The sequence below is a fragment of the Panthera tigris genome, chromosome D3 (genome assembly GCF_018350195.1).
Source record: "Panthera tigris isolate Pti1 chromosome D3, P.tigris_Pti1_mat1.1, whole genome shotgun sequence".
NCBI classification, from domain to species: domain Eukaryota; kingdom Metazoa; phylum Chordata; class Mammalia; order Carnivora; family Felidae; genus Panthera; species Panthera tigris.
In genome coordinates this window covers 16,123,353-16,142,718 of record NC_056671.1, presented here as the reverse complement: position 1 = coordinate 16,142,718, position 19,366 = coordinate 16,123,353, and the positions used below count along the sequence as shown (strand labels likewise).

The 19,366-nt window shown below is 54.5% G+C and overlaps 1 protein-coding gene across 2 annotated transcripts; it reads left to right on the top strand.

Annotated features, from left to right (window-relative positions):
- The first annotated feature begins 2,506 nt into the window (after window positions 1-2,506).
- RAB35 (RAB35, member RAS oncogene family) lies at window positions 2,507-17,206 on the top strand. Of its 2 annotated transcripts, XM_042961379.1 has the most exons (6): window positions 2,515-2,704; window positions 8,136-8,186; window positions 10,866-10,989; window positions 15,132-15,256; window positions 15,346-15,470; window positions 16,847-17,206. In XM_042961379.1, the coding sequence occupies exons 1-6, from the start codon at window positions 2,653-2,655 to the stop codon at window positions 16,973-16,975; spliced, it is 606 nt and encodes a 201-aa protein (XP_042817313.1). In that variant the 5' UTR covers window positions 2,515-2,652; the 3' UTR covers window positions 16,976-17,206. The 2 variants fall into 2 exon arrangements, with proteins under 2 accessions (XP_042817314.1, XP_042817313.1); XM_042961380.1 differs by lacking the exon at window positions 15,346-15,470 and having other exon boundaries at window positions 2,507-2,704; window positions 16,847-16,953.
- Window positions 17,207-19,366: the final 2,160 nt, after the last annotated feature.

Sequence of the window (19,366 nt, the reverse complement as noted above, 5' to 3'; positions counted from 1 at the left end):
TCTGTTCCTCTGAAGTCTAGACTGCTTATTTGACAGCTGTTTTATCTATTGCATTGTCTTGTATTTTTAATTCCTTATGAGTATGTCTTACCTCTGATAAGACAGCTCCTGGAGAAAAAAGGCTCTATTCTATAACCTGTAGCATATAGTAAGTAGTAAGCATTCATTAGTTACTGATTAAATGAATTAATGCCTGTTCCTTTCCAGAAGACACGTGCAGGCAAGTCAGGAATCTGGTCTTCACAATGGCCAACTCTGCTCTACTTTTGAGTAAAAGTATCCTGTAGCCTGGTATCAAGAGGCTGCCTTGGAAATGTGTGCAACAGGTATCTACAATAGGAAACAGCTGAAAGTATGAATGAGCCAGTGCAAAATGACCGTGGCTAACGGTATCAGTTGCTGTTTATCGAATGCCTGTATGTACCAGGTAATCTACAAACCTCTCTAATCCTCACAACTATTCTGTGAGGAAACGGGCTCCGAGATGTGATGTGACTTATCCCAAATCTGAAAGCTTTTAAGGGACAGAGCCAGGATTTCAAAGTTAGCATTTGGGGGCACCTGGCTGGCTCAATTGGCAGAACATGCGACTCTTGATCTCAGGGTTGTGAGTTCAAGCCCCATGTTGGGTGTGGCACTTGAACCAAAGTCCCTCTGACTCCAGAGCAGGTTGAGAAGATGAGCTGGAGTGGCCTCCTGCCTCAGTGGCTGGTCAGGGTTGAGTGTGCTTGCCTGGTAGCTACACAGACACTTTCGTCTTCCCTTGTACTTCTTAGAACTGCTGAATCAAAGGGGATCCCACTAACCTCTCCTAGACCAAGAAAGATCACTTTTTAAAAATAATTTTTTAAAGTTTGAGAGGGAGAATCTCAAGCAGGCTCTGTGCTGACAGCAGGGCTTGAACCCATGAACCAAGATCATGACGTGAGCTGAAATCAAGAGACTGAGGCTCAACTGACTGAGCCACCCACGTGCCCCCAAGGACCCCTTTTAAATGGTCATATGAAGTAATTCCTCTCCCAGGTAGTACCTTCAGATTCCAAGCCCATGTTTTTCTGACATCACCACACTCGATTCTTAGCTCCGGGAAAGAACCCTCAAAACGAGTATGACGCTCCATGAGCTGTTCAAGGATCTTCCCTGCAACCTTGTTTACATAAAACATTACAAACAACATGAATGCCTATCAATAGCAGAGTGGTTAAAGTACAACCCTATGACAGCGTACCATACCACGCGGTTATTAAATGACAGAACGTCCAAGCATATTGTTAAAAAGGCAACGTACATACATGTATGTGTTTGCACAGGCACAGAAAATTCATTGAAAGACATTTATTAGTTCAACAAATAGTTCTTAAGCACTTTAAGGTGTCCAAGGAACTTATTAACAAGAGTTAACTGTGAGGAATGAGTCTGAAGGAAAAACTAACTTGTATTTTTGGGTAAGCTTCTGTACATTTTGTTTTTTAACCATGAGCATTACTTTTTATAAAGTCAACATGTAAGTGATAAAACAAGTGGGAATATTCAACAGATACTTGACGGAAGGGGACAGAGAGCTATAAGGAGCTTAGGGATCTCTGCAATTCTCTAAGCAGGATGGTAGTAGGAGCATCTCCCTTTTAGGGCAGGTGGGAACTTACTCTAAAACTGGAAAAAACTGGAGCTGATGATAAACCCAATCCCGCTTAATTCCTGGCAGCCCAGGTCTTCCTAACCACACGATTTTGAGATATGACTCTGTAGGCGGTGTGAAATCGAAGCCGAGGGAGCTGCCGCTTGGGGCTCCGGATGCAGCTCACAACGGCTCAGCGTCAAGTTGGACGGGGCTCTGATTCTGGAACTGCCCTCCCCATTTTACCAAGGAAGCAACGCAGGCTCCAAGGGATCACGGGGCTAGGATGGGATTCAAAGGCCACACTCCTCTCACGCTCCGCTCCGCGGGCGACTCGTGTCCTGCAAAACCGGGCAGCCACCGGGTGCCTGGGAATTCAGTCCGCAGGCCAGAGACCAGCACCTCAACGGCGGCGTCCGTGCGGAAGGGGGCGGAGTGTCCGGGTCCTGGGTCCCGAGAAACCGGGAGCTCGGCGTAAGCCCCGCCCCCAAGGTCACTGCGTGCCGGTCTTTCCGTCTCCGCAGCGCCTGCGGCTCTTGAAGATGAAGGAGTCAGTCCGTCCCGGGCCACGGCCGGGCTTCTCCGGCGCTCTCGGCGTCCTTCACGGCTCCACGGCACCTCCGCTTTCCAAGCACCCGGGGCCGCGGGCGGCTGCAGCGACATTAGCCGACAAGACGTAAGGAAGGCAAGCCCGCGCCCGCGGGACCTCACTAAGGCGCCTGCGCGGTGCGGGAGCGCGGAGAGGGCGCGGCTGGCCGCGGCTGCGGCTGCGCAAAGGCGGTGCCAGGAGCTGCGCCTGCGCACTGGCGGGGCGGGGCGGGAAGAAGGGAGGCGGCGGCAGCGGCGGCGGCTGCTGAAGAGGAGGAGGAGGAGGAGGAGGAGGAGGAGGAGGGGGAGCGGAGGGAGGTGTTTCTGTCAGTTCCGGCTGTTTGTTCGGGAAGTGGATCCGCCGCTGCTGAAGCAGCCCGGAGGGAGCTGCGGATCGCGAGGCCAGCACCGACCCCGCCCGCCCGCGCGCTCCTCCCCCGCCCGCCATGGCCCGGGACTACGACCACCTCTTCAAGCTGCTCATCATCGGCGACAGCGGTGAGGGCCGCGGCGGCCGGAGGTGGCGTGGGCCCTGCCGGGCGCGGCCCACGGGGGCCTCGGGGCGGGCGGGCAGGCGGGCGGGGAGGTGCCGGCCCGCGCGGGGCGGGGCTGCCCGGCGGCCGCTGGCCCCAGGGGCGCGCCGAGGGGCTACGGGCGGCCTGGAGGTGAGGTTGGGGCACCGGGCTGCGGACCGGAGGGGCCGGGCGCGCGGGGCGCGCGGGGCGCGCTGGGGTCGGGGCTGGGGCGCCGGATCCCCTTGCCGCGCCTTCCCCTGTCTCACGTGTGACCTTGGTCAAGTCGCGCGATGTCTGGACTTGGAGAGACCCGGGTTCGAGTTCTGGGACTCCCAGCTTCCTCACTCTGTGACCTTGGGCAAGTTGTTTCGCCTTTGAGAGCCTCAGTTCCCTCATCCGTGAAGTGGGGACTTGCCTCGCTGGGGTGGTATGAGTATTTGATGAGATAAAGCTGGCAAAGAGCTTAGCGCCCAACCCGGTGTAAAGTCAGCTCTAGGTAGATGGTAGCTATTGATGTGATTGTTAGTGCCCTTTGTAAGCCTCAGTTTCTTCCTCTGAAAAATGGGGATATCCCCAGGACTTACCTTTTGGGATTACCTCGCACTGGGCCTGGCACATTCCTGTTGAATTATTTTGTCTGTGTGGTTCTGTTTCCCTATCTGTAAAATGGAGTAATAGTAGGATCTGCCTCACAGGGCTGACTGGAGTATTCAGTGAGATAATGCACACATAGTGTTGGGAACAGTGCCTGGTAGGTAGTGAGTGCTCAGTACGTGTTTGCTTTTACATACTTGTCTACTAGATGGATATTGGAGGTGGGTCAGCCAATATTACAAAAAGGCTTTGACCATATATACACTCTTGGAGAGCTCCTAGCTCGGTGCACTGCCCCTTCTCCAGGGCCTGGTGCAGTGCTTTGCACCCAGTAGGCGCCTGATACACATTTGTTGAATGAATGAATGAATGAATGAATGTTAAGTATCCTTGTAAAAGATAGGTTGGTTTCTGGGAAAGGGTGGAGGGTTTTAGAGGTGTTTGGAGTGTGGCAGGTAAGCAGGTTTATGGGGTGACCAAGAGGTCAGGGAGGCAGGCCTTGGGAGGTTTATGGGAACAAAGCTGAGGTGCTGGGATTTTATGATGGGGAAGGAGGCTTGGAAACAGGCCAAGTTTATAGACCAGACCTGAGTTGAGTGTGGGCAAGGGAGTTATAGGCAGATGCCAGGTTGGTGGTGGAGCCCATGGATTTTTCAGGAAAGAGGGGACCAATCAAAGGAGTTGTAAGACCCTGGGAGGAGTGTTGGGTGACACCGGGCCGTGGAAGTGAGGGAGTTTTGGTCTCACTGTGAAGCTAGATTGGGATGTGGTTGGTGGTTTGGATCCGGTGAAAGACGGTTGAGGTTTCTGTGGTGACTGGTGGAAGGGAGAGGTAAGGGGGAAAAGTTAGGAGCCAAGAAGGGAGACACAGAGTAGCTGTGGTCAAGGAAGGAGTTAGATGGGTGGAGGATGGATTCACTGTGGTTTGAATAAAAGAAAACCAGACAAGCTGCGTAGACTCACTCTTGGAGATAGCCTCTGGCATTCCTCAGGGTCCCAAGGCTAAGCCTTAGCAGGATTTGATTTCAGCCCCGGCCTTGGTTCCCAGGGACTGATACTAGGGTGATTTTCTCTCCCTTTTGGAATTAAAGTAAGCCTACCGTGGTCAGGGGTCCCTATCCGTCTGCAAGACATCTAGGGCTTGTGTGTTGACATCCAAAAATGAAAAGCATAAGCTCAGCAAGAAGATGCGGCTTGTTGGCTTTTCTCTGTAAAAGCCGGGGGATGGTTCTGGCCCCCTTTCTCACAGTCCGTTTTGGCTGGGGTATTGATTTTTCACTCAGAAGTCAGGTGTGGGAGAAGACTCCCTAAGTTACATGCTGGCTCCTAGTTCAGTCTGAGCTTGTAGAACTACGTCGTGTACGGGAGTCAAAGCCGGACGCTTATGAGCCTGGGAGATGGTAGCCATGGAAGTTCGGACTGAGCTTGGCACCTGAGCGAGGAACTGGACGTCGGGCACTGCCCTGGACTGGCTCCTTATGTGGAGGCTTCCTGAAGGTTTATCAAATGATGTCACAGACGCTCATCTGGTTCTCACCCGCTGCCTGTGTGATCTGTCACATAAGGAAACTAAGGCTCAGAGGAGCTGACTTGCCTGAAGTCGCACTGCCCGTCACAGGCAAAGCTGGGGTCGACGCACGTTGGTGCTGTACGTGAGCAGCTGGTGTCAGGCCTGGCAAATGAGGGCCCTCGATGAATGTTCGTTTCTTTCCTTATAAATCTAGAATTCTTCTCACTCTGCTACATCGTACACACTTCTGGAATACATTTCCTCATAGTTTGCAGCTCTTTATGGCTAAGGGTCTACGCTTTCTCTTAGGCTCTTCTGACGTCACGTCTGATATGTAACAGCATTTCACATGATCGTTGGGGGGGCAGCCATCCTTATTCTTAGACTCTGGACACTGGAGTGGCTGTCAGAGAACTGGTTAAAGCCTTTTACTTCATAGAGGCGCTCTGAGCTGAGGCTCAGAGAGAGGAAGTGACTTGTCTGAGGTTGTACAGTGAGTCGGTGGCTGAGCCAGGATTAAAGTTGTGAATGCGTTACTCGAAGGTGTAAGGGTTTCCAACAGTCCAGAACTAAAGCTGAGACAGAGTGGGGCTGAAGGCGGGACTTTTATGGGGGCTTCTTGAGGACCAGAGCATCTGCGGAGGCCAAGAGGCAGAGAGCAGGGGAGAGCAGTGATGACTGAGAGGGGCCTCTATGGTGTTTGTCAAATAAATCTGTCTCCTGGCTTCCAGGAGGCATTGAGTGCGGGGGCCTGTGCTCTTTGCAGTGTAGAAGGTGACGGGGCTGGGCTGGTTGGGTTTCATGCTGGGTATGGCCCTTGGGAAGCCCTTGACTTCAGCTGTGAAGGTAGACTGGTCACTACCTCTCTCAAGCCAGTGCTGTGGGATGAATGGAAGTAGTGTGTTTTCCCAATGAGGCTTCTTCTGGGGGTATTTAGGAGATGTCATTTCTCAGCGTGGATTTCTCTTCCTTTCAAAGGGAAGAGCAATGCCGGAGGTTGGTGTCAGGCCCAAAGCAGCAGTTACTGTGGTGACTGTAGTGGTCTTTCTGCAGCCTGGTGGTTTTCAGCAGCTCTGCAGAGCATAGGGGTGAGTGAAGGGGACTCACAGAGGCCAAGCTGGAGGGTATGTTGCTGCTCCATTGCTTCTTACAGAGAGAACCTCCTCTTTCCCTGTTGTAGGTATCCGGGAGTCACATAAAATTCAAGTTTGAAAAAGGATTCTGCTGCCCCCCCCCCCCCCGCCCCCCGCCCAAAGTTTGAAAAACATTGCTTCGGCATCTGTGAATGCTGCAGTCAGAGCATTAGATGGCATAGCTGTCAGTGCGATTGCCATTTGTTTAGTCCTAAATTCATTAAACAGTGCTTTGTTGGTGTCTACTAAGTGCTGGGCCCAGCTTCCAGCTCTGTAAATGTCCAGGGTGAGGGAGGCAAGATCTCCTTCCTAGAGGAACTCACGGCTAGTGGCCCAGACACAGATTTTAGCTGAGTAAGCGGACCAGAGGGCTCCAGGAGGAAGCCAGGGAGCCGGCAGGGCTGATGGGGTGTTGGCGCTGGGCAGAGCGCCGTGAGGGACCCAGCCCAGGACTCGGGCTCTCCTTGGGTTCGGCAGGAAGCCTCGCAGAGGCAGCAATGAGGAAGTGGCTCTGAGCGAGAGCGCTGCAGGCACAGGGCAGCAGGTACGGTGGGTGTAGCACCCGCCTGCTCAGAGCCGCACCCCCGGCCTGTCTTTGGGAAGGCAAGGCCCAGGTTTGCTCCATGAAACAAGTTCTTCTGGGTATCCCTCGACAACTCACTTCTTCATTGAAGAAGTCCCCAGAAGAGATACCAGAGAGGGTGTCTGGGGTTGGTTAGCTTTGGAGAAACAGCAGGGGATGGGGGCGGAGGCAGCCTCTGATGAATGCTGTGGGCTCCTCCCCACAAATTTGCACTTAGTTTGGGGGCTCCTGAGACCCTAGTTTAAGATCTCCTCATGTCTGGCATTGGGAGTGCTGCTGCTACAAATCTAAGAGTGAGATGCACGAACCCCTTTGGGATCTTTTTATTTCCACTTCCTGAAAGAGACTCAGGAAGACTCCCCTTGCAGTATGTATTGGAAGGAGCCGTAGAGCCCTGGAGGTGATCCTCCTGGATTCACAGCTCAGCCCCCCCCCCCCCCCCCCCTTCCCTGCAGAGGCCCTGAAGGCCAGCTGCTTAGCTGCCTAGAGCCTCAGGTACCTTACCTGAAGAATTACAGGAGCATCAAAGTGGGAATTACAGGAGCATCAAAGTGCCCACTGGACATGGAACTCTGTGTGTATGGATTCTTTCCTTCTGTGGTCGGTTCACCCCGTTGGCCTTAGGGGTGGCAGGGGTAGGGGATGGGACACGGGGAGACAAAGCGGATGCCCAGGCTAAAGCTGCTGTGTGCTGAAGTAAAGGGAAGCCATGCTTATGGCATTCTGCTTGTTCTCGGAACAAGGATGCCGGGGGATGCCACAATAAGTGAAATGGTCTGAGCACACGTGGGCTGTTGGGCTGACAGCTGTAAGGCAGATACTCCTGCCCCATCCATCCAGCTGGCAGTGACCTCAGGGGGAAGATGGCTGGCAGTTGGTTTGTGTTGTCTAGGTCTCCGTTTTCTCACCTGCAAAATGGCCCTGATGATCTCAAAGGTCCCTTCTAGCACCACAATTCCTTGGCTCATGCTGTCCACAGACTGAAGCCCCACACACTGTACGCTTTTCTAGGGACCGTGTTTTAGACATACTTTGGGGCTAGTGTCATTTGGCTAACCTTCCCCCTGCTTTATTTTTGTTCTCTGGTGTCTTCCTCTGGGTTTCATCAGCACAGGGCCTGGGCATGAGCCCCTTTCTCATCTCTCCCCAGGGGATTTGGGACAGCTTATCTCACACCAGCACAGAGGAAAAGGTCAGAGATTGGGTGGGAGAGATGTTCTTGGTGTGTGGCCGGTTTGGGAGATAAAAGCAGGATTGTGGTGGGAGATGGGTCTGTTGAACTGCTCCTTTTTTTTTTTTTTTTTTTTTAAGTTTGTTTATTTGAGAGAACCCGCACAGGCTCAAGTGGAGGAGGGGCAGAGAGGGAGGGAGAGAATCCCAAGGAAGCTCCACGCTGTCAGCGCAGAGCCTGACCTGGGGCTTGATCCCACGAACTGAGATCATGACCTGAGCCGAGATCACGGAGTTGGACACTTAACTGACAGAGCCACCCAAGCAGGCGCCCCTAGCACTTGGGTGCCATCTCCCTGAAGGACTGACTGGGTTAGAGGGAGGGACCCGTGCCCCCTCTCATCTCCTGCGTTCTCTCTTGCAGGTGTGGGCAAGAGCAGTTTACTGTTACGTTTTGCAGACAACACTTTCTCAGGTGAGTGTGCCCCTGGGGTGCTGCTGGGTATATTGGGTTTGAGATTCCTTTTCCGGTCTGTTTTGTCCAAAAAATCCTTTTGTAGGCCTATCCCTTTTCTACCCAGAGACTTTCTGTGCCCCAACATTTAAGAAAGAAAGAAAAGTTAAATACTATGAGTTAGCACGTGCCTGTGTAAAATTTCAAATAGTGAGGTGAAGAATGAAAGCTATCCCTTCCCGTGCCCCTGCTCTGGTACCCTGGTAGCCTCTGTCCAGCATGGTGTGTGTCTTTTGACTTTTTTCTTTTTTTTAACTCCACATGTGGTGGGTCAGCAACCGGCCTTCCCTTCAGCATATCCAGGACCATCCTTCCCCATCTCTAGCAGACCTCTGGTTCATCATTCATCAGCAGCGCTCTCGATGTGTGCGTGCTTTCTGGCTGCTTCTATTTTAAGTGATGCCTTGGCTGGGATGCACTGTGTGTTTATCCTTGTATAGAAGTGGAGTGACTAGGTCAGGGGGTATATGCATTGAAAACTGCCAACTTGTCTTTCAAAGGAGTGCTAAGTGACGGTACCCCTGAAGGGGTCAAAAGTGCCCCTTGTCAATTCTGACTTTTTGCCAAGAGGCAAAAACTGTTGTCATTTAAATTTTTGTATTTTCCTGATCACTGGTGAGGTTGGACATGTTTTTGTTTGTTGAATACGTCAGGTTCATTGCAGAGGCTTCAGCTTGGTCTCTCTGATCAAGGACTGAACGTGACTCTGTTGTTGAGAATCCATACGCTGTGGCTGGGTGGCGAGCTACAATTAGGAAGTGATTACATGGCTGACACTTCCCTCCTGGTGGAGAGGTGGGTTTCTCCAGACAGCAGCCCTGGTGCTGTGATGATGGCTTGGGCCGTCTTCCTGTGTGACCGAGTCTCTGCTCATCTGTAAAATGGGACTGCTCATCGTTCCTCCCACAGAGGGTTATTGCGAGACGTCACGAGTCCTGGTGCCTGGACTAACTAACACTCAAGAAGTAGCAGTGGTTGGTTGTCGCTGTATTTTCTGTTCCAGAGCAGTAACTGCTGGGCCCTTGCTCATGTCTGGGAGCACCTCTCTTGCTCCTGTGTGCCTCGTGCTCCACCCCCCAGGCCCTTTCAGCTCTCGTCTCCTATGCAGTCTCTCTCCTATTTCCACCACCAGTGTCCTAGCTGAGACCGTTGTTCTGTCTAAAGTGTTACAGCAGCTTCTGCCCACCCCATACCCGATGGCTCAGTCCGTCGTGGCTCTGGCAGGGTCTTTCCCGTGTTTGAAAGCCTCAGCAGCCTTCTCATGTGGGCAGTTTCTACCAGCGTTTCCCCACATTGGCACCATTGATCTCGGGGCCCTGTGGTTCCTTGTGGGAGGTGCTGTCCTGTGCATAAGGATGTCAAGCAGCATCCCTGGGCTCTCTGCCCACTAGGTGCTGGGATCACTGCCCGCCCCCTTCCCCCCCCCTCCCCCCCCGTAACTCCCCCCGCAGCTTCTCTCAACCTTGGAAATTGTACCTGTTGTTTCAAGCCAGGCCTAAGTGTGACTACCACTCCAAAGCCTTCCTTGATTTCTACCCCACCCTGCACTTTGACCCCTCCTATACACTTGTCACACACACCCCATATTGTCAGGTGTGTGTGTGTGTGCGTCTTGTCTGCAGCACCGCGTTACACAGGAAGCCCCAAGCGGAGTGTGAATGTGTGCTCTTCATCATCCTGGATGGGAATGTGACGTTGGCTAGATTTTTTTCTTCAACTCAGTCTTTCACACAGATGCCCAAAGAGAACTATTTACAATGTGGTTCATGCTCTGATTCAAACCCTTCAGTGCCTCCCTGCCACACACAAGAGAAAGTCCAAGCTTGCGAAAATGGCACAAAAGCCCTGAGATCTGGCCTCGCGTCCCCCTACCTGCTTCCCACCACGTGCTTGACCTCATGTGACACCCTCTCCCCCCTTGCTGTTGCTATTTTTGTGATTATCTCCTTTGCCTAGAGCAGTGTTTTCCAAAACACAGGTCATGACTTGTGTGTTAGGAAGTCAATGTTGTGGGTCATTTACAGCATTTGGAGCGGCACAGAAAAAAAAACCCGGAGTGTGTCCTGGGTGCCCCTCCACTCTCAGGCCACTGCTAACATGTCCGCGCCAGCCCCTCTAACGAAAGGAGCCTGTCTCCTCCCATCTCCTCCCGGTTGTACTTCCTTTGTGGTGCTCATCACTGTTGAAATTGCCTTCCTTATCACTTTGTTTTATTGTATCCTGTCTCTTGCCCTCACCTCCACTGAGGGCTCCATCTGGATGTGGACCTTGGTGTTTTTTTGTTGTTGTTTTTTAAGTTTATTAATTTATTTTGAGAGAGAGGGCAAGCAGGGAAGGGGCAGAGAGAGAATCCCAAGCTGACTCTGTGCTGTCTGCCCAGAGCCCGACACAGGGCTTGATCTCACCAACCGTAAGATCATGACCTGAGCTGAAATCTAGTTGGATGCTTAATTGACTGAGCCACCCAGGCACCCCCAGACCTTGAATTTCTTCTTGTTCAGGGCTGTGTCCCTGGGGCCGCAAAAGTGCTGGGCACAAAGAGTGAGTAGGGAGGGATTGCGGAGGCCAGAGTCACCCGTGCAGGTGAAGACATGTCTGATGGGCACCCTGTGGGCCTTGCTAATGTGCATGTGTGTGCAGGCAGCTACATCACCACAATCGGAGTGGATTTCAAGATTCGGACTGTGGAGATCAATGGGGAGAAAGTGAAGCTGCAGATCTGGGACACGGCCGGGCAGGAACGCTTCCGCACCATCACCTCCACGTGAGTCAGGCCGGCCCAGTCCCCTTCCGACTCTTGGCCACCTACACTCATATGCAGTGTCAGGTGTCCCAAATCATAGAGATGTCCCTGAGATGGGCCCTTGAGCTGCCCAGAGGGGGTTCTGGACTGGCTGCAGTTGCTGGCGTTTGGTTGCGGGGTGGGGGGGGGGTGGGTGGGGAATGAGGTACGGCTGCTGCCTGTGGCTTTGGGCCCTGGCTCTGGAGCTGGCAGGAGAGACCAGCTGGTCAGCTTACCCTCTGGCTTTCAGTTCCTTTGTATGGAAAATGGGATAACAGTGATGCTGGCTTCCTAGGTGGTCAGATGCTTAGTGAGTTACTCTTGTTAGGTGCCAGCTGTGACAGGCTGGGTCGCTGTGCAGGCTCCTGTCACCTGTTTGACTTCTTAGAGGAGGCTTCTCTCCATTGAGAAGTCTGGAAGGGCACTGGTACAGAGGAGGCCGTTGTGAGGCCTCTCCTCTGCCTCCCCAAAGCCATTACTGGGAACCTGGCTCCCCTAGTGGATTGCCTGTCTTTGCTGCTGCTGTAGTCCTTAGCTGTGAACACGAGGGGAACCCAGCTGGAGCGCCAGACAGCAGGGGTCCTATAAAGGGGGTCTTGGTTCTCGGGCCGTTAGTAGAAAAGGTTCCAGGAAGGAGCAGGGCTTTGAAGACAGTTCAGAATTTATATTTCTGTTCTACTGTGTGACCTTGGGCAAGTTGCCTAAACTCTCTGTGCTTCAGTTTTCCAGAGGGTCTCGCCTTAGAATTTGCTTTAATGCTGCATCCCTGTGTGCCACGTCCTCTGTGCTTGGGCTTCACATGGATGATCCCGTTGAGCTTTCTGTAGTCGGTGCCATTATCTTCCCCATTTTACGGATGAGGGAACTTCTGAGAGGGTCCTGCCCTCAGTGAGCACAGAGCCTGAGCTCCATGCTGTGGTTTGTGCAGAGTAGGAGCGCGTGTCCGGCGTGTGGTATCACTTCTTTGGTAGGCCTCTCCTTTGCTCCCCCCAGAGGTTCCAGTGGGGAGGGAGTGTTGGGGGACTCTCAGGGGTGCTGGCTAGGCAGGGAGAGGGGGCTATGCCAGTGGGTGGGTGGCCCTGGTTCGAGGTGCTGGAGCCTGAGCAGACCCTGAGCTGGAGGGGCTTCTGTCCCTGGGCCAGCCGTGGTTGAGCACCTTTGTGCCCATGGCCTGTGACTCCCCAGACCCCACGGGTCCCCGGTTCTGGGGTTGCCCAGTACAGCTCTCTGACTACTTGCTAGTGAGCTGCCTGAGTCCCCATGTGTTGTAGCAACTGCCAGCAAGACCTTAAGGAGGGCAGCCAGGGTCAAGGCTCCTTGGGGTAGAATGGATGTCACGGGCAGCCCAAGCGTCCGTCCAGACCTGCACGAGACTTCTTTTGTGGGTCAGGAGGCCTGCGCACTGACCCCACATGTCTTTACTCTGAGCTGGGATTTTACCTAGTTCATTTCACTTAATCTCGAATAAAGGGTCCTGTGGTTATGTCCATTTTATGGACAAGAAAGCTGAGGCCCAGAGAGGGTAAAGTAATTTAGTTTGGTTGGTTAGTCAGGAGTTAAATTGAGGTCCATTTGATGCCAAAGCTCTCGCCTTCTCGTTCAGTCTGCGGCCCTGTTCTCTGCCGGCTCCCACCCCAAGGGACTGGGGCTGAGGCAGATGATCTGGTGTCTCCACTCAGGAAACTGAGGGTGGCTGATAATCCTGGGCCCGTGGCCATGAGAAGGGCTTCGGGCAGGGCAGTGGGCTGGGGTGCAGAGGAGCCCCCGACCTCCGTGAGGTCAGCTCCCTCCAGGGCGCGGTGGGAAGCGGGTGAGCTGTTGGGGAAGCTGGAGCTGCCCAGCTGCCCGGGGGCAGTGTGTGTGTGTGTGTGTTTCGGGGTGCTCGAGAAGGGGGCGGCGCTGCATGGTGGTGGCCGGTGGGCACCGGCTCAGCCCCTGCTGGCCGCCTTGCCCGTCTGGGGAAGCTGGGGAAGCTCCATCATGTGGTCCCCTCCTCTGTGCCGCAGGCCATGCCGAGGGGCCACAGAAAGACCTGATGAGGATGAGGGTGGCAGGTGAAGAAGGGAGGAGTCTTGGAAGAGTTCAGGAGTTGTTCTCAGGAACTGGGGCCGTGACCTTCTCGGAGTCAGGGCGTGAAAAGAGAAACTAAAACTGCATCCTGTCCGCCTGGCGAGGAGCCCTGTTGTCATCGTTTCTTCTGTCTTGGCAGTGAGGGTCTGCCAACCTGTGAGGCGCGACTGGGGCGCAGGTTGGGGAGGAGTGAGTAGCGAGGTGTCGGACGGTGAGGTGACCAGGAAGGGAAGCCCCTCTGGTACCTGTGGCCTTGGACTGGGAGTCAGACCCAGACACTGTGACTTCAGTAGGTCACTCCACTCAGCTGCACGTCTTCATTGGTAAAATGGCGACCCTCCTGTTTGTCCTACCAGGTTGCTGCGAAGATGAATAGAGCAGTGGATGCAGAGTGCTGGGTGCTGTGCCGGCCACAGAGCTGAATGGGGGTGGCGGGGGCGGGGGTGCTTTTTTTTTTTTTTTTTTTTTTTTTTTATCAGTGGCAGTGATGACAGGAGGCCCAGAAACACTGGTGCCCGCCTTGTCAGAGCTCATCCTCAGACTAGCTCTCGCTCTCCGATAAAGCCCCTTTCAGCATTTTTTGGCATCTTCAGTAGTCCAGCACGGAGCGCTCGGAAACGTGTTCCCCTGCTCGCACTACCTCTGCTGGCGGGGGACAGTCGTCTGTCGCCCTGGTCCCGGTGTGCACTCCTGCCCAGTCGGGTGATGCTCCCAGCAGTGGCTGCTGAGAGCTGGTCTGAGGGCGTGGCACCTGCACGGCTTGCCTGTCCGCCTGGCTGGGCTCCCAGGGCAGGGGTGGAGAGACGGGGCAGGGGACACGAGCTGGGCTGGACCCCAGAGCACGACACGGCCTGCCTCTGCTCGAGGCTCGGGAAAGCTGCCTTCACTGCTGCCTTGTGTGCTGTTCCCGTGGTTTTCTTCCATCTGTTTGAGGGGTCCCAGCTTGTCACCGAAGGAATAGTAATGATGGTAAAGAGGCACCATCCCCTGGCCATTGACTGTCGACCAGCCCTTGTGAAAACACAAACTATCTTCTTTATTCCTCACACCATCTCAAGAGGGAGTACTGATACGTCCATTTCATAGTTGAGGAAACAGGCACACTGAGGTGCATGCAGTAACCTTCCCGGGGTCCCGCGGCCTTTCAGAGATGGAGCCAGGGTAGCCTCTGTCCTGTGACAGGGCCTAGAAAGTGAAGAGGTGGTCAGAGTGCCGGCGAGCGGGTAGAGAGAACGTGGCTGCACCCGCACTGTGGCCAGCTCCCTCCTAAGGCTGTGGCGCGGGAGGAGCTGTTCTCCCGCAGCCTGGCCAAGTGCTCAGCCCAGATAAGGCCTGGAGTCGCATGGGGTCAACGTCCTCCGTCCATCCGACCCGTGTAAATGAATGGGGTCGCTCTGTCTGGAGGGGAATGTTTATGTCCGCCTGCCTTTCAGACCTGGCTGACCTCAGGCCGTGGGGTCTGCACATTTGGATGGTGGCATGTCCGGGACACCCTCTTCCCAGCTGTGCCCAGATGCCTTGTTTCCATGCTCTCTCTGCCACCGGCAGGGATGAGCCCAAAGTGGCGGAAGGGAGGGGTCCACCTGCCCCCAGAGGAGCGAATGAGATGTTGGCTTCACAAATTGTGTCTTCTTGGAATGGCACCTTACTAAGGTTTGAGGAGAGAAAATCTTTGAATGTTAAAACAAGGATGGCAGTGAGGATACGACCTCAAACACAAAGATTACTTGCATTTTAAACATAAAACAAGAACTTCAAAGAAGTTTCAGGCTGGTGGCAGACTCAAACAACTTGATTGGCCACCTCGGGGCCACTCCCTACTCACTGGTGCCTTGAGGACAAGCGGGAGGACCGGTGTTGCGGAGTGTCCCGGTTGGGGCACGGTTCCAGGATGTCAGCTGAGGTCAGATGGAAGGCAGATGCTGGGGGTCTTACAGGAAAGCATTTGTCCGTCACCATTTCCCTGGCCACTGTCCAGGTGTGGGCGGGCGGGTCTTAGTGAAGAGACTGTTCTGGTCTAGGCTGAAGCTCTGACACAGATCCTGACCCTACAGGTATTATCGGGGGACCCACGGGGTCATCGTGGTTTATGATGTCACCAGTGCTGAGTCCTTTGTCAACGTCAAGCGGTGGCTTCATGAAATCAACCAAAACTGTGATGACGTGTGCCGGATATTAGGTGAGGCTGGACCCCCTGGGGTGGGGATGGAGGCATGGAGGGCGGCAGGGAGCCCTGCAGGGCCGGGCTGACTTTGCTTTGCCTTGAAGTGGGGAATAAGAACGACGACCCTGAGCGGAAGGTGGTGGAAACAGAAGATGCCTACAAATTCGCGGGGCAGATGGGGATCCAGTTGTTTGAGACCAGCGCTAAGGAGAACGTCAATGTGGAAGAGGTAAGGCCTGGGCCGGGGCGGCAACGGGGGAGGGAGTGGGGCCCAACTCTGTCCCGCCACAGCCCTCGTCTCTCTGCTTCTAGCCTGCCCAGAGTCCCAGGTGGCTGACAGAAAACATCATAGTAACTGCCGTTTGTTGGTATCCTACTGTGTGCCTGCTGCATGCGTTATGCTAGGCCCTTTACAGGTGGTGTTAGCTCATATCTCAACAGGCCTCAGACGTAAGTTACTTCCACATTTTATATAGGAAGCTGAGGTTCCAAATTGAGGAATATCCCCCAACTTGTAAGAGGCCAAGACCAGTCCCACACCCCAGCCACGCATGGTTCCCACTCAGTCGTCTGCCTCGCTGCCCTCCCCGGCCCCACCATTGGTACCTCTTCCTGTTCTCAAGGCTTTCCTTAGGGCCTCGGCCTCTTGGCAGACACCCAATTGCTTTCCTGTGGCCTTCAGAGTTCAGGTTGGCGCCTGCTGCAAGCCCCCCCAGAGGCTCCCAGGGATGCACATCCCCCGCAGAGCAGCTGAGCCTCCGGCCAGAGGCAGCTTCGCTCCTGCTAGGCCTGCTGGAGAGTGGTTGGGAGTCTGTTAGAAAAGTGGGACCTTTAGCCACAAGCGCAGGCCAGGCATGCTCGTAGCTTCGGGTGAGTCCCGCCCCACAGTGTGTGTCTGGAGACCCAGGGACGCCAGGATCCCCACTGCTTCCCAGACACTGACCGCACAATGGCAGGGAGCCTGGGCGCGTCAAAGTCGGGTTTGGGATCATAGTATGGGGTCCTTTCTGCGTGACCTTGGGCGGTGATGTAACCTGTCCAGGTTCCACCTGTCCCTCCTGTAGGTCAGGGTGGGGTGAGAGTCGTTCTCCCCCACCCCTAGGTTGTGAGGAGTAACAAGCAGATTATGACAAGTGCTTGGTACCTTTCCTGGCAGTGTGGAGGAGAGGACTGCGGGCGGGCAGGTGGGGTTCCACCGGGTCCTGGCACCACAAGGACATCTTGGGGTGGTCTGGGGAAGGTTCTAGGCGGGATATACAGTGACACGGCATGGAGTGGGCAGGCTCTGGGTCCATCTGGCCTGTCACCAGAACAGGTGTCTTGTCCGAAGATTCTAGCTGGAGAGGTTCTTTCTCTTTTTTTAAAAGAAAGACTGGAAAATCCCCGAGATTGACTTCCCCAAGACACAGCTCATGGGGCTTTGATGTTCCTTTTTGACCTTTAGCAAACCCTAGGAAGCATTTGAGGACGTACATATACAACAACCTCACGAGTAGAAATAGGAAGCTGGGCCCAGGAGGTGGCCGTGCTGGCCAGCAGAGGCGGCACAGTGACAGGGCCTCCTTGCCGGCTGTGAGGCCCACCCTGTCTCTTTCGTCCTCACAGATGTTCAACTGCATCACAGAACTGGTCCTCCGAGCAAAGAAGGACAACTTAGCGAAACAGCAGCAGCAACAACAGAACGACGTGGTGAAGCTTACGAAGAACAGTAAACGAAAGAAACGCTGCTGCTAATAGCCCACCCAGCCCACTGCAGAGACTGCGCTGCAGCCGCTCCCCGGCCCGAGGCCCGCAGGGCTCCTCGGGGACAGTCTCAGTTTCGTGCCGTTATTTAAAGAATTCTCTCCACGTTTTTGTATTGGGAGGCGCCATTGGCACTTCCTCCCCTCCCCCCCTTGAGTGCCAAGAAGGTGTTGGACGACCTGCCCTTCCCTTCTGGTGCCCCTACCCCCCCCCCCGCCCCTCCCTCCACCCCCCACCCCACCAGCCAAGGCACCTGGGCCTGGAGAGGACGCTGCCAGCTGAGCGGACTGATTAACCAGTTTGTACATAATGTATATTGCTTTAACCAGCCGCATCACCCTCGTCCTGCTCTGGCTTTTGCCTCCTTAATGCCAGCCTGCTGCAATAGACCCTCCCCTCCCCTCCCCATACCATCTACTGCCAGCCACCTCCCGAGGAGACAAGATCGAGATCTAGCCACATCTTTTGCCAACCTGGGCTGGTGGAGTGGGCCTTCCGTGTTACTTGTTCTCGCCTACAGGCCACTGGCTTCTGCCTCCGGGCACGTAGGGTCTCCCCTCTTTCCGGGGCCTGTGCCGAGTCTCTTCCCAAGCCAGCTCCCTTCCCTCCCCACCCCGCCCCCATAACCATCCAGGCAGGCAGCTGGGGCAAAGCCCGGCCTCAAGGTAGGCCTGGGGGTTCCCATTAGAGGCCTAGCCTTTTGGTTTGCAGAAAGAGTTGCTCCTGCCTTTTGGTCACCAGGTCTCTTGTCCTGCCTTCTAGATGCCTCTGAATTACAAACCCAGGGGAGCCATGGCTTTTCATTTTTACCAACCTGTTTCAGTTCCAACAGAAAGGTAGGGGTGTGTTTGTGCAGGGATGGGGCTTGCAGAGGTGCTGAGGAGCATTATTTTACAGATAAAATGAAGGCAAATCAAATGGGTTAAGTTCCTCACACTTTCTCTTCCTGAGGTTTGGTTGGCACAGCAGCAAAAATTGTGGCCTCCGCGCTTCGGGTCTGGTGGTTTTGGAAGAGCTGAATGGCTTCCTGGCGCTGAAGCTGGCTCCTGGCAGAGCAGCTTTGCCTCCCGGGCTGTTCTTGGTGGGAAAGGAGACCGCACCTCCCACCCCGTCTGTCGGCCTAGGGCTTTCCACCGACTTCCTGGGTCTCCGTTGCGGCACCAGGCACCTTCGAATCTGAGGAGTGGGTGCCAGGGGCTGCTGGACTGTGGGGACATCGCCTCGGAGGTGGACGGCAGGCAGCCTTGGAGCAGTGACAGAACTGTTTTAATACAAAGGCGGCATGAGGATTTCTTAGCGGGTGGGAAGGAATGGCAGCCGGGGCTGGGAGCCAGCCAGCTTTGATCCTGGTCCCCTGGAGGAAAAAGCCAGGGTCATCTGCACTTGATTACTGTCCCTCGTGGGACACTTCATCATTCACCTTTCCCCTAAAAGGATCACGTAACCTGGGAATAATTTATTTCAACACCCATGATGTGTTTTGTTGGATTTCCTTTCCTAGGCGATTTTCCAGGCAAAGCCCTGACTGGACAATCACATCACACTGCAGATTTTCCATGTTAACACTGTCGATGGGTTTTTAATCAATAAAGACGGGGGGTTTCTTCTGACCTGTCCCTCCACTTCCCCAGACTGCCAAAAGCCTGTGCTTGCATGGCCAGGCCCTCGCTGGAGCCGCCTGCAGAGGTGGGGGAGCCCTGGGCCTGGGGGAGCCGTGCTGTGCAGCGTGGCCACCCTGAATGACCACAGTCCTGTGGGGGGGGGGGGGGGGGCCAGCACTCACGTGACATCAGTGTGGCAGTGCTTGCAGATTCAAGCAATAAGGGCAAGGGGTCCTGGATGTTTCCAGCCCAGGCAAGAAGGCACCGTGGCTCTGGCAACTGGCTGTCCAGACCCAGGTGGTGGGGTGATTTTGGTGACGACGGTGTGCCTGTCCCACTGAGTGTTGCACGCATGAATGGGGGGTGGGGGTGGGGGATTCACAGGGCTAGACCGACGTCCTGGTGGACCTGATGTGAAATTCCTGTCGAACAAAACTTTTAAATGGTTTGCTAGGATTATTTCTGTATTGAAAGTTTCTAATTATGCTTTTTAAAAAAATACTAAAAATAAAGGTTCAAGCTGCCAAGTTTTCTTCCAGGATCTATTTCCTCTCCTCCAGCTGTGCTCTGGGTGGGCCCGGTTTCTTCTCGCCCTCTGGATCCAGCTCTTGTTTGTTCTGGTCAGAGTCCAGCACAGGTGCCTTTTGAAGCCCAGGGATGCTTTCAGAAGCCAAGTTTGCTTTCTCCACAAAAGGCTGGTCCAGGTCGAGCAGCTCCTCTGGTGTGACGCACAGGTGGGAAGCGCATGTGGGACAATGCCCCGGGAAGTGCCGTGTTCATT

Bases quoted from the DNA above. Each gene is read 5' to 3' on its own strand.
- RAB35 (XM_042961379.1), top strand. From the start codon at position 2,653: ATGGCCCGGGACTACGACCACCTCTTCAAGCTGCTCATCATCGGCGAC. The intron at 10,990-15,131 runs GTGAGTCAGGCC...CTGACCCTACAG, and splicing joins TTCCGCACCATCACCTCCAC to GTATTATCGGGGGACCCACG. The intron at 15,257-15,345 runs GTGAGGCTGGAC...TTTGCCTTGAAG, and splicing joins TGACGTGTGCCGGATATTAG to TGGGGAATAAGAACGACGAC.